We start from the raw sequence: 12,456 nt of genomic DNA, 5'->3' as shown, positions 1-12,456 counted from the left end.
ATACTCTCAAAAGCGCTCTATTCTTTTCTGTTACTTGTAATTCTCACTAATCCAGCAGGCTGAAAGCCAATGTTGGCCACTTTCACCATCTCTGCTCTATACTCTGTGTTCTCTCCTTAACTGGTATGTACTAATTCAATTCCCATTCCAAAACTATATGTTTTTTCTTTGTTGCTACAGGTCATTAGTTGTGATTTCCAGTTCGATTTGCTATTCAATTCAATGAGCAATCAACATGCCTAGATTATTGTATCACTCAACATGTTTAAGTTTATTTGTTTAAAAGCTATAGCTAGTGTACTGTTTAGCAGGCCAATCTCGCTTTAGATAATTTGTTCACTAGTATGTCCAGGATGCATTGTGTGTTTACTGTCTCACCCAGCATGTCTAAATTCTGCTTGTCTTGTATATGATTAGTATTTCTAAAACCTTGAATGCTTCATGAAGTGTTTGTCTAGTTTGTTCATCTAAGTCTAACTTGCTCTACTTTACTAATAAGATCCTATTTGTGTCTAAGACCTGTGTGTTCTCAACATAACTTTGTAACTAACTTGTCAATTCCATAACTTCTTGAGGAATCTGTGTATTTGTTTGCCATTACTAAGGTGCATTCTAGGTGTCCCCTACCCCTTTCCCCTTGTGTGAAGTCTGTTATGAAATGTAAGTTCTATGACTTGATCTCTAATCCCAAAAAATGTTCTTCATGTTTTCTCAAGTTGTTTTCCACCCTAACTATGTACTGGTTTCAGAAAATCCTTTTTCATTCCTAAGGCACTCTTGCTACTGCTTACCAAACACTTTTAGATCATTATGCACTCAGACATTATTCTTAGATTACTAAGTCCTTCCCCTCTGATATGTGTACTACTTTGAGACCCTTGAGATCCCTTTGAACTCGGTCATATCAGGGCTGGCACTTCCACACTGTACATAATCAGCCTTTGTTTGAGGAAAGTCTAGGTGTGAGCACTTCCCGGGATCCTTGAGGTCCTTAGGGAAGTCTGACACACCTAGACATGAATTGGGCTATGGAACTTTAGGCATTTGAGACCAGTAAGGGTTTGGTACACCATGACTGTTTTGGGCCTGCTTCAGGTTCCCTATAGTTTAGCTTCTATTTTATTTATGTAATTTATATCCAGTTCTTAGTCTGTAATAATTATTGTAAACAAACATTGGGGTGATTAGTGAAAAGTGTAGGTAGTTGCATATTCTTGGTAAAATCGGGTAGATAGCATGCCTATAGGGTCTATTTCGATTCAAATGTGTTTGTTAGATAATATGCCTATAGGATCTGCTTTGGTTTAAATAAATTCTGCATGCTTTACTTTCACGCAATTAGAAGCCATGCCTATAGGATTTAAATCAGCTTTATAATTAGATATCATGCATATAGGGTGTAAAGTAATTGAAGTTCAGTTTCCATTACAACATGCATTCAAATTCGTCTCCTTAGAAATCATGCCTATAGGATTAAAATCAGTTTTAATAGAAATCATGCCTATAGGGATTTCACTTTGATCAAATAAATCTTGCCTGCTTCACCTTATGTTCAAATAAAAATCATGCCCATAGGATCTAAAACCAATTTAGTTAGACCTAAAATCAGTATCACTCTAGGCTTATACTAGTAAGTTCTGAATCAGTTTAATTAAATAACCTACTCTTTTTGTGTTAATCAATATCAATATAAAGTATCCTATAGGATCCAAATTACCTATTTAAAATTGTTTACTGATTTACTACCTTCCTAATCAATAATAGATACCATACTCATAGGACATCACTATTATACGCCTAGGCAAGCCTATAGGGCGCTTAAAAATCCTTCAACTGTAAAACTATGTTCCGTTATCTATGACTGCTCATATTCAAACAGGTCTAAAATCACTAGGCAAGCTGAATTGGTCTTTGACACTTTGGTTCTAATTCAATACTGCATAATGTCTGCTCACCTATGTATCATGTTCTAAGGTTTTCTCTTAAATACTTGAAACTGTTGTTTGAGACGTGCACTTGTTATGTTTGTGGAGGTAAATTTGAGCCTTTTATTATTCTTTTTAATGTAGTCGTAATTGTTTTGATTGACTCCTAGATTATTCTCCTTTAAGTATATGGTGACTCTGCTAAGGATATTTCTAGACTCTTACCATAACGAACTTATCTTTTGTGAATTAGTCCAATCATGCTCTATCCTACATACCCCTTCCCCTTATTTGAATTTAGCTGTCTATATTCAAGTATTTATGAGTCTTTTATTCTTGAAACTGACTTGTCTCCTTGTTTTCTTTTTCCGTAACTGTCTTTAAATTATTTAAATACTGCATTTATTATTTTTCTTACGTGTAAATACTTGACAACATGTTATTTATTGCTGCATAAATCATGCTCAACATCATATTCCACTCGTGCGTAATTAATCCTCTATCAACACTTGATGAGTGTTTGCGCTCTTCCTATATATCACCCTTTAAATTCGGAAAGGCGTATTTGCGGTAAAGCTAGTCAATCAGTAGTGCGTTTGATGATTCCATGCCTTTCCCCCTCAAGTTATCCGTTTGAGGGTCCCGGGCTAGACCTCTATAATAACCTTACTATGATTAAATTATACATGCATCATGGTCAAACCTAGTCGGGTTAATATGTTGTCCATATAATAACCCTTTAAGACAAGCCTTGTCCAAAAGTCCATCTGGTTTTCCATAATCCCAATAGACGTAACCACGATTATGTGCATTAATTTGGAGAAATAAGTGCCAATATGCTAATCATTACTGTATAAATAGACGAACCTGGAGGGAGAAAGGGCCTAACTCTCTTTGTTTTGAAGAAAATGAGGCACGAGGTCCCCAGATTCGGTATGGTTAGCACACCCTCACTTTTTCTAGATTGGTGGAGGGATCTACCTTCATGTGACCAAAACCATGTGAAATGAGTCCTAGGAAACTTGCCTTCTCTGATGGATCTTCAGCTCAACCAAATGCTAATCGAGGCTGCAACTATGTTTTGGGACAAGGAAACACATGGCGACTCTACTGGGGATATTTTTAGGCTTTTACCATAACGAACTTATCTTTTGTGAATTAGTCCAAGCATGCTCTATCCCACGTACCCCTTCCACTTATTTGAATTTAGTTGTCTATTTTCAAGTATTTATGATTCTTTTATTCTTGAAACTGACTTGTCTCCTTATTTTCTTTTTCTGTAACTGTCTTTAAATTATTTAAATACTGCGTTAATTATTTTTCTTATGTGCAAATACTTGACAACATGCTATTTATTGTTGCATAAATCATGCTCAACATCGTATTCCACTTATGCATAATTAATCCTATAGCAACGCTTGATGAGTGTTTACGCTCTTCCTATATATCACCCTTTAAATTCGGAAAGGTGTATTTGCGGTAAAACTAGTCGATCAGCGGTGTGTTCTATAGTAATGTGCCTTTCCCCCTCAAGTTGTCCGCTTGAGGGTCCTGGTCTAGACCTCTATAGCAACCTTACTCTGATTAAATTGTACGTGCATCATGGTCAAACCTAGCCGGGTTAATATGTTGTCCATATAATAACCCTTTAAGACAAGCCTTGTCCAAAAGTCCATCGGGTTTTTCATAATCCCAATGGACGTAACCACGATTACGTGCATTAATTTGGAGAAATAAGTGCCAATATGCTAATCATTACTGTATAAATAGACAAACCTGGAAGGGGAAAGGGCCTAACTCTCTTTGTTTTGCAGAAAATGAGGCACAAGGTCCCAAATTCTGTATAACACCGTCACTTTTGCTAGATTGGTGGAGGGATCTTCCTTCTTGTGACCAAAATCACGTGAAATGAGTCCTAGGAAACTTGCCTTTTCTGATGGATCTTAAGCTCAACCAAATGCTGATCGAGGCTGCAACTATGTTTTGGGACAAGGAAAGGGCTGTGTTCCGTTTCGGGAACATAGAAATGACACCCCTCCTAGAAGAAATAGGAGGATTTGCTGGGTTGCCTTGGGATAGCCCTATCTGTTAGCACCTGACTGCTAGGGGATTTCTAAATATGATGGGGTTGAAGAAGAATGACAATTTGAAATGCCTAAAGGACTCCTACATACCTTTTGAGTTCCTTTATGAAAGATACGGTCACAGCAGCTCCTAACGTATTTTTTATGATGAGTTCTCAATCACTTATTTAGGTTAGATTCATCGCAGGGTATTCGTGTTTATTATGTGTTTTTTGGGCATGATGGTATTCCCAATCCAAGGGGACATGATCCATACTAGGTTGGCCATCGTGACCAAAACTCTAATGGACGGGATTGAGGTAGAGACATACACTATCATCCCTATGATCGTTGCAGACATGTACCGGGCTTTAAAGCGATGTCAGAAGGGGTTCAGGTTCTTCGAGGGTTGTAACTTGCTATTACAGGTCTGGTGGTTGCTTCTACAGGCCGTGGAGTGATCATATAGCCTTCCATCACCCCTAAAGAATTAACTACATTCCAGACATATTTGCTCAGCCAGAGGACGCTATGGGATGGGTACAACTTTTCAAAAATTTGACTGAGGATCAAGTCCAGTAAATGTTCGAGTGGTAACCTACCGATGAATTCATCATCAGATCCAGGGATTTTCCGCACTTGGTGTTGATCGAGTTGAGGGGCATTTACCTTTAAACTCCTTTCAGGGTTATGAGACAAGCAGGAAGGAGACAAATCATACCACGGGTCGCCAAAACGTGTCACTTCAGAGCCAATTTCCAAGGTGACGCCATCCCATATAAGAATGAAGCGCAACACATGTGGACCTTAAAGATTATTGTGGAGAAGAATACTATTGAGCCAAGCCGATATCACGCAGGCCACTCATACCTTTACCCTTCGTGGATGGAGGACAACATAACTAGGGTCGTTGAGCCGAGGGCTGGGCCAAGAAATAGGGTCATAGACGAGGTTACTCAAGCAGAGGTGAAGTACAACAAGCTGCAGAAAAGAGTTTGAGAGTTTGAAGCCGAGCATATGGCACTGCATAAGGCTGATATGGAGATGATTAACGAATGGAAAGAAAGAGCCATTAAATCCAGTGAGAGGCTGGAATACCTGGAGTACAGTTTAATGGAATTGGAAGGGAAGATGAGAAAAAGGGTCACTAACTACCAAAACGCTGAAGGAAATGAAGGAGGGCATCTTGCAGGGGCATTTCTGCTGCTAAATATGTGCGAGTTGGGAGAATTGATCGACAAAAGCATCCAGTCTGGAGAGGGTCCTTCTGGGACCAAGTAGATTAGATTTATTTGCTTTCCTTCCAAATGTAATAAGGCCAAGAGCTGTTAGTGACCTTATCTTATTTAGTTTCGTTTTGGTACATTTACTTTTACATCAATGAAATGAGGCAATTATTGGCACTAAATTTCTCCAAATTTATTTGTTGTTAGGCCTACCCCGGGCTCAACGAGGCTCCCAAATTAATACATGAATTTATATTCCCACAATATTGTGTTTTAATACTGCAAACATTTCAGAATCTTTGCTGACTTGTTACCTTTTTATTTTTCTTTATTTCTTATTCCCATCCCTAAGGTTGGTTCGCTCATACTGGCATCATCGGCTTATCACACCAAATCTAGAGGCCCTCCACCTCCTCCTCCTCCGAGCAATACAAAAGTAAAATGAAAATAAAAAATGGACGATTTAAGTGGTATTCGAAAGGAGAATGCTGGGAACGCAGAAACTTCAGATGGTCGGAGTACTCTGGCCCCAAATGATCTAGTCTTGAGGTTGGAAAAAAGATATTGGAGCTACATGGAGAGCTTGAGCAACTCTGTAACTTGGCAAACTTATCACTTACCTTGAATGTCCCCGACATCAACCAACAAAACTCAGAATCCAACACCTCCTCAAAACACACCAAACCAACATCCGCAAAACCCTCCTTCACCGCATCAATATGCAACCCCACCCCAAAATCTCAATCCCCTACCAATAAAAACTCCGCCATAGAACCACCATCAACCAATTCATTACCCACCAACCACCACTTATCACACTCCCCAGTACACACCACAACCTATTCATGACCCTCAAAACTCTACCAATGACCACCATTACACCCAGGCACCGGGCATTCACCAAAACAATCCCGTATACGTGGAAACTGTACCTCACTCTATCCAACCAATCTCCTTTACACTAGAATCCTCCGAGAAGGACCTGCTCATTCAAAACATGGCTGAAGAACTCAAGAAGTTGGCGAGTCGAGTTCAGGTTGTCGAAGGAGGCAAGGGAATAGAAGGTTTGAACTATGAAGACCTATGTATACAGTCAGATGTAGAATTGCCAGAGGGATACGAACCTCCCAAGTTTGAAATGTTTGATGGTATAGGTGATCCCAGGGTTCATCTGAGGACCTATTGTGACAAGCTTGTCGAGGTCGGGAAAGATAAAAAGATCCGGATGAAATATTTTATGAGGAGTCTTACTGGAGATGCTTTGTTCTGGTACATCAGCCAAGATCCCAAGAACTGGTCCAATTGGGCGAGTATGGCATCGGATTTCATAGACCGGTTCAGGTTTGCACCAGATGTTTTCTACATCCAGAATCTTAAAAAGAAACCCACCAAAACCTTTCGCGAGTATGCTACTTGTTGGAGGTCAGAAGCGGCCAAGGTCAGGCCATATTTGGATGAGGAACAGATGAACAAGTTCTTCGTTAGAGCACAGGATCTGCAGTATTATGAAAGATTGATGGTTATTGAAAACCATAAATTCTCTGATATTATCAAGCTTAGGGAAAGAATTGAGGAAGACATCAAAAGTGGGATGGTAACAAATTTTGAGGCATTACATGCCACAAATAAAGCATTGCAATCATGCGGCATATCAAAGAAAAGAGACGTTGGGGCAGTAATGGTAGCTCAAGGACCGAAATCTCCACTTATATATCAAACACCTCCACCCACATAACCATAGTATCCTAGATATTCCTAACCAGCCACTGCCTATCATACCTATAATTCCCAACCATCCCATTTCCAATCACCTCCAACTTGCCAAAATTTTCCAAGACCATGGCCAAACTTTGACCGTAAGCTACCCCGACAGTACAATGCTATTGCTTAACCCATCGACCAGTTGTATGAAATATTAAAAGCCGCTGGTTATGTCACCCCTATTCTTGCTGTGGCATTAGAGAACCCATCCCAATGGGTTAACCCAAAAAAACCTGTGCATACCATTCCGGTATGAAAGGGAACACCATTAACGAGTGTCGAACCTTGAAAGATAAGATCCAGATGTTGATTGACAACAAGGTCATACAGGTAAAGGAAGTCGCACCCAATGTTCGCAACAACCCCCTCCCTGATCATAGAGGTAGTGGGGTACATGTGATCGAGATGAACGAAGAGTGGGATCCTGAGGGGTCAATTAGGCTTATTCGAGAAGGGACGAATTTAAGCTTGCAATCACACTCACTCCCATTGTAGTACAGACTCAGTCACCGATCGAAGTTGAGATAACTGCATCAGTTCCATTTAAGGTAGAGGTTGCTCCGCCTGCGGCCACCGCTATTCCATTTGAAGTGGAAGTGGCCACACCTTTCACAGTGACAGTATCAACCACACCTCCTTTCGACTCAAAAGCAATACCCTAGGATTATGTTGCCGAGGCTAGGCGAAAAGGGAAGGCAAAGATGGAGGAATCTGATGTTGCGCAAGGAATGACCAGGACCGGGAGAATCTATACACCTAAACACTTGGGAGGACCAAGTAAGGATGCCACTATCAAGCAGCCTGTCATTGAAATAGGGCCAGATGACCTTTGGAGAAAAGTACAAGCAAGGGAGTATTCCGTGATTGATCATTTGAACAAAACCCCTGCTCAAATATCCATCCTGTTACTCTTGCAAAATTCAGAGGCACATAAGAATGCTTTGATGAAGGTGTTGAGTAAAGCCTACGTGCCCAACAATATCACCTGTAGGGAGATGGCCAACATGGTAGGGCAGGTGCTGGAAAGTCATAAGATAATCTTCCACGAGGATAAGTTGTCGCCTGAAGGGTTGAATCACAACAGACACTGCATATCATAGTGCAATTTGAAGATAAGTTCATTGCCATGGTCTTTACTAACGAGGTTCAAGCCTCAATATTTGTCCGTTGGACACTCTGAAAAGGTTGGACAAATGTATTCATGAAATACAGGCAGTAAGCATGAACGTAAAAGCTTTCGATGGGTCTCAAAGGGCCACGATCGGGGAAATTAACCTTTGCTTGCAAATGGGGCCAACTTGGTTCGACGTCGAGTTTCAGGTGCTCAACATACCAGCCTCATACAATCTTCTATTGGGACGACCATGGATCTATGCCGCTAGGGCTGTGGCTTCCACGCTACATCAAGCCGTGAAATTTGAATGAAACCACCAGGAGGTGATTATTCACGGAGATGGAAGTAACCCATTTACACCAGTCAAACCATCCTAGTTATTGGAAATAGAAGAAGGCTAAGAGGGGAAACCTATCATCACATTGAACGTGTCAATGCCGTTGAGAAAGATAAATAGTGGTGTAGGAAAATAGAGAGCATCCTGGCATGGTCTGGGTATGAACTCGGCAAAGGGCATGGGAAAAATCTCTGGGGTATTACTAAGCCGATACAGCTGAAGCGTCACGGTACTACCTTCGGGCTCGAATATTTGTATACATGGTAGGAGTATGATGATTGATCGCCTCCATGGCGTGGACATTATTACCCTCTCGAGTAACCGGTGCCGCATCTGGATCAGACTTGTCACCAAGCTGACACAATATGCGGAACTACAAAAGAAGAAGCATTAGCGGGGCTGAGGAATCTATTCTTGGAGGATGAAGACATGGACTACAGTGCAATAATTGAGAAGGAGGAGGAAGAATGCCTCACTATTCAGACCGTAAAGAAGGGAGTTGTTCTCAGGAACTGGACCGCCACACCATCCCGAGCCCGCCGAGTCCCTGGGTAGCTTGGCAAATTTTATTGCTATAGCCATTCTAGGCATTTAAGAATTTCAGTAATTCACTTTTAAGATTCACTTGTTTCAAAATAAATGCTCGATTCATTGAGCCGTACTCGTTTGGATGTTTTAAGTATTAATCAGATGCATTGCTCTTTATTATTTATTATTATCTTTCATATTTTTCTTTCAACAATGTTATTGTTACTTTTTCTGATGAATCGGTGACTGTGACATGTAATGAGGCAACACAATATAAGGATAGTGATTCGGATGAAGAAGACGAGATAACTGATGAAGCTGTAAGGGAAGTTGAAAATGTCGAGAATAAGCCTAAGTCCAACTTGGACGATACCGAAGCAGTAAATTTGGGCGATGTCGAGACCATCAAAGAGACTCGTATCAGCATTCACTTATCGTCAATGTAGAAGGAATAGTACATCCGCTTCTTAAAGGAGTATGAGGACATTTTCGCATGGTCATATGATGACATGACCGGTTTGAGTGAATCTATAGTGGCTTACAAGTTACCTACTACTCCCATATGTTCGACAGTGAAGTAGAAACTCAGAAAATTCAAACCAGATATGAGCCTGAAAATCAATGAGGAAGTCACAAAGCAGATCAAAGCCAAAGTTCTCAAGGTTGTTGAGTACCCAACCTAGTTAGCTAACATTGTGCCAGTTCCAAAGAAAGATGGGAAAGTCAGAATATGCGTTGACTATCAGGATTTAAACAGAGCAAGTCCCAAAGATGACTACGCCAAGCATGAGCTCCAATCCTTTGTATATTGCATCGCGGGTTATCACCGGATTTGGATGGATGAAGAAGACACATAGAAAATAGCCTTTATTACAGCATGGGGTATACTGCTACAAGATGATGCCATTCGGTATGAAGAATGCTAAGGCTACTTACATGAGAGCCATGACAACTATCTTCCATGATATCATACACAAGGAAATAGAGGTGTACTTGGACGACATCATTATCAAATCCAAGAGGGCCGCAGATCACATAGCAGATTTGAGAAAGTTCTTTGCCAGGTTAAGGAGGTACAACTTGAAACTGAACCCCGCAAAGTATGCATTCGGGGTTCCCGCAAGAAAGTTACTGGGATTCATTGTCAGTTGTCGAGGGATCGAGCTGGATCCGTCTAAAGTCAAGGCTATTCAGGAATTACCACCACCTAGAAGCAAAAAGGACGTGATGAGCTTCCTAGGACATCTCAACTATATCAGTCGCTTCATAGCACAGTCCATAGCTATATGTGAACCTATCTTCAAGATGCTGAGGAAAGGTGCCGTGACAAGCTGGACCGAGGATTGTCAGAAAGCTTTTGACAAAATCAAGGAGTACCTGTCCACACCACCAGTTCTGGTCCGCCAGGACCAGGACGACCTTTGCTACCCTATCTATCTGTATTAGGTGGAGCCTTCGGATGCATTTTGGGACAATATGATAAGACGAGGAGAAAAGAGCAAGACATATATTACTTGAGCAAGAAGTTCACACCTTACGAAGTACGGTACTCTCTGCTAGAGCGCACTTGATGTTCTTTGACCTGGACTGCCCAGAAGTTGAGGCATTACTTCTGTGCCTATACTACATACCTCATATCCAGGATGGACCCTTTGAAGTATATATTTCACAAACCCATGCTGACTGGAAAGTTAGCCAAATGGCATATACTGTTGAGTGAGTTCGATATCATCAACGTAACTCAAAGGGCGGTCAAAGGGCAAGCATTGGTAGATCATCTTGCTGAAAATCCGGTAGGAGGAGAATACCAACCCTTGAAAACGTATTTTCCTGATGAAGAGGTGTCATTCATAAGAGAGGACATTACTGAACCATACGACAATTGGAGGATGTTCTTTGACGGAGCTACAAATTTCAAAGGAGTGGGCATTGGAGCAGTTTTGGTATCAGATACAGGTCAACATTTTCCGGTACCTACTAAACTCAGATATCTCTGCACCAATGACATGGCAGAATATAAAGCATGTATACTAGGACTCAACATGGCAATCGACATGAATATTCAGGAGCTGCTGGTAATCAATGTTTAATTTGCTCGTGTACCAGGTACATGGATAATGGGCCACTAAAAATTCCAAGATATTGCCATATCTGCATTATGTGCAGGAGTTGAGAAAGAGGTCCGCAAAGATAGAGTTCCGACATGTGCCCAGAATTCAGAATGAGCTCGCCGATGCATTGGCCACTTTATCATCAATGATGCAACGTCCAGACAAGAATTACATTGATCCTATCCCAGTGAGAATTCATAATCAGTCTGCATACTGCACTCATATTGAAGAGGAAATAGATGAAAACCTTGGTTCCATGACATCAAAGAGTATTTGGCGAAAGGAGAATATCAGAAGCATGCAAACCACACTCAGAAATGCACACTCCGGAGGTTGTCCAATCACTTCTTCCATAGCGGAGGAAATTTGTACATGAGAACTCCTGATTTGGGACTGCTAAGATGTGTCGATGCAAAAGAGACTTCTAAACTACTTGAGGATATACATGCTGCGACCTGCAACCCGCACATGAATGGTTTTGTCTTGGCCAAGAAGCTACTCAGGGCTGGTTACTTTTTGATGACCATGGAGACAGATTGCGCCGGTATGTCTGCAAATGCTATCAATGTCAAGTGCATGCCGACATGATAAAAGTGCCTCCAAATGAGCTCAGTGTAACAAGCTCGCCTTGGCCATTCGCCACCTAGGAATGGATGTCATTGGTCTGATTGAGCCCACAACTTCAAACGGGCACAGGTTTATTCTGGTAGCTATTGATTACTTTATAAAATTGGTAGAGGCTGCATCTTATAAAGTTGTCACCAAGAAAGTCATCACAGACTTTGTCAAAGATCGTATCGTTTGCCGATTTGGAGTTCCCGAGTCCATTGTTACTAATAATGCTGCCAACCGCAACAGTGATCTAATGAAAGACATGTGTGAAACTTTCAAAATCAAACAAAAGAATTCCACAGCCTATAGACTTCAGATGAATGGAGCCGTAGAAGCCGCCAATAAAAACATCAAGAAGATACTAAAGAAGATGGTAGAAAACCACAAACAATGGCACGAGAAGCTACCTTTTGCTCTGTTGGGGTACCGCACTACAGTTCTCACATCAACCGGGGCAACTCCTTATATGTTGGTTTATGGTATCGAAGCTGTCATCCCAGCCGAGGTAGAAATTCCTTCTTTAAGAATCATGCAGGAAGCTGAACTCAGTGACGCATAATGGATAAGGAGTCACTATGAACAATTGGCTCTCATAGATGGAAAAAGGATGAACACAGTATGTCAAGGTCAGCTTTACCAGAACATGATGTCCAAAGCTTTCAACAAAAGGGTCAAACCAAGACATTTTGCACCAGGACAACTGGTGCTAAAGAAGATCTTCCCACATCAAGATGAAGCCAAAGGAAAATTCCTCCCAACTAGCAAGGTTCGTACATGGT

At 41.1% G+C, this 12,456-nt stretch overlaps 1 protein-coding gene across 1 annotated transcript; it reads left to right on the top strand.

The window, feature by feature from the left end:
• Positions 1 to 6,211: 6,211 nt before the first annotated feature.
• Positions 6,212 to 7,637, top strand: LOC138871150 (uncharacterized). Its single transcript, XM_070149010.1, has 2 exons — positions 6,212 to 6,808; positions 7,476 to 7,637. The coding sequence occupies exons 1-2, from the start codon at positions 6,212 to 6,214 to the stop codon at positions 7,635 to 7,637; spliced, it is 759 nt and encodes a 252-aa protein (XP_070005111.1).
• Positions 7,638 to 12,456: the final 4,819 nt, after the last annotated feature.

This window comes from Nicotiana sylvestris, chromosome 6, assembly GCF_000393655.2.
Source record: "Nicotiana sylvestris chromosome 6, ASM39365v2, whole genome shotgun sequence".
Taxonomy (NCBI): domain Eukaryota; kingdom Viridiplantae; phylum Streptophyta; class Magnoliopsida; order Solanales; family Solanaceae; genus Nicotiana; species Nicotiana sylvestris.
Note: the sequence above shows the minus strand (reverse complement) of the source record. Positions and strands in the feature narration are given on the sequence as shown.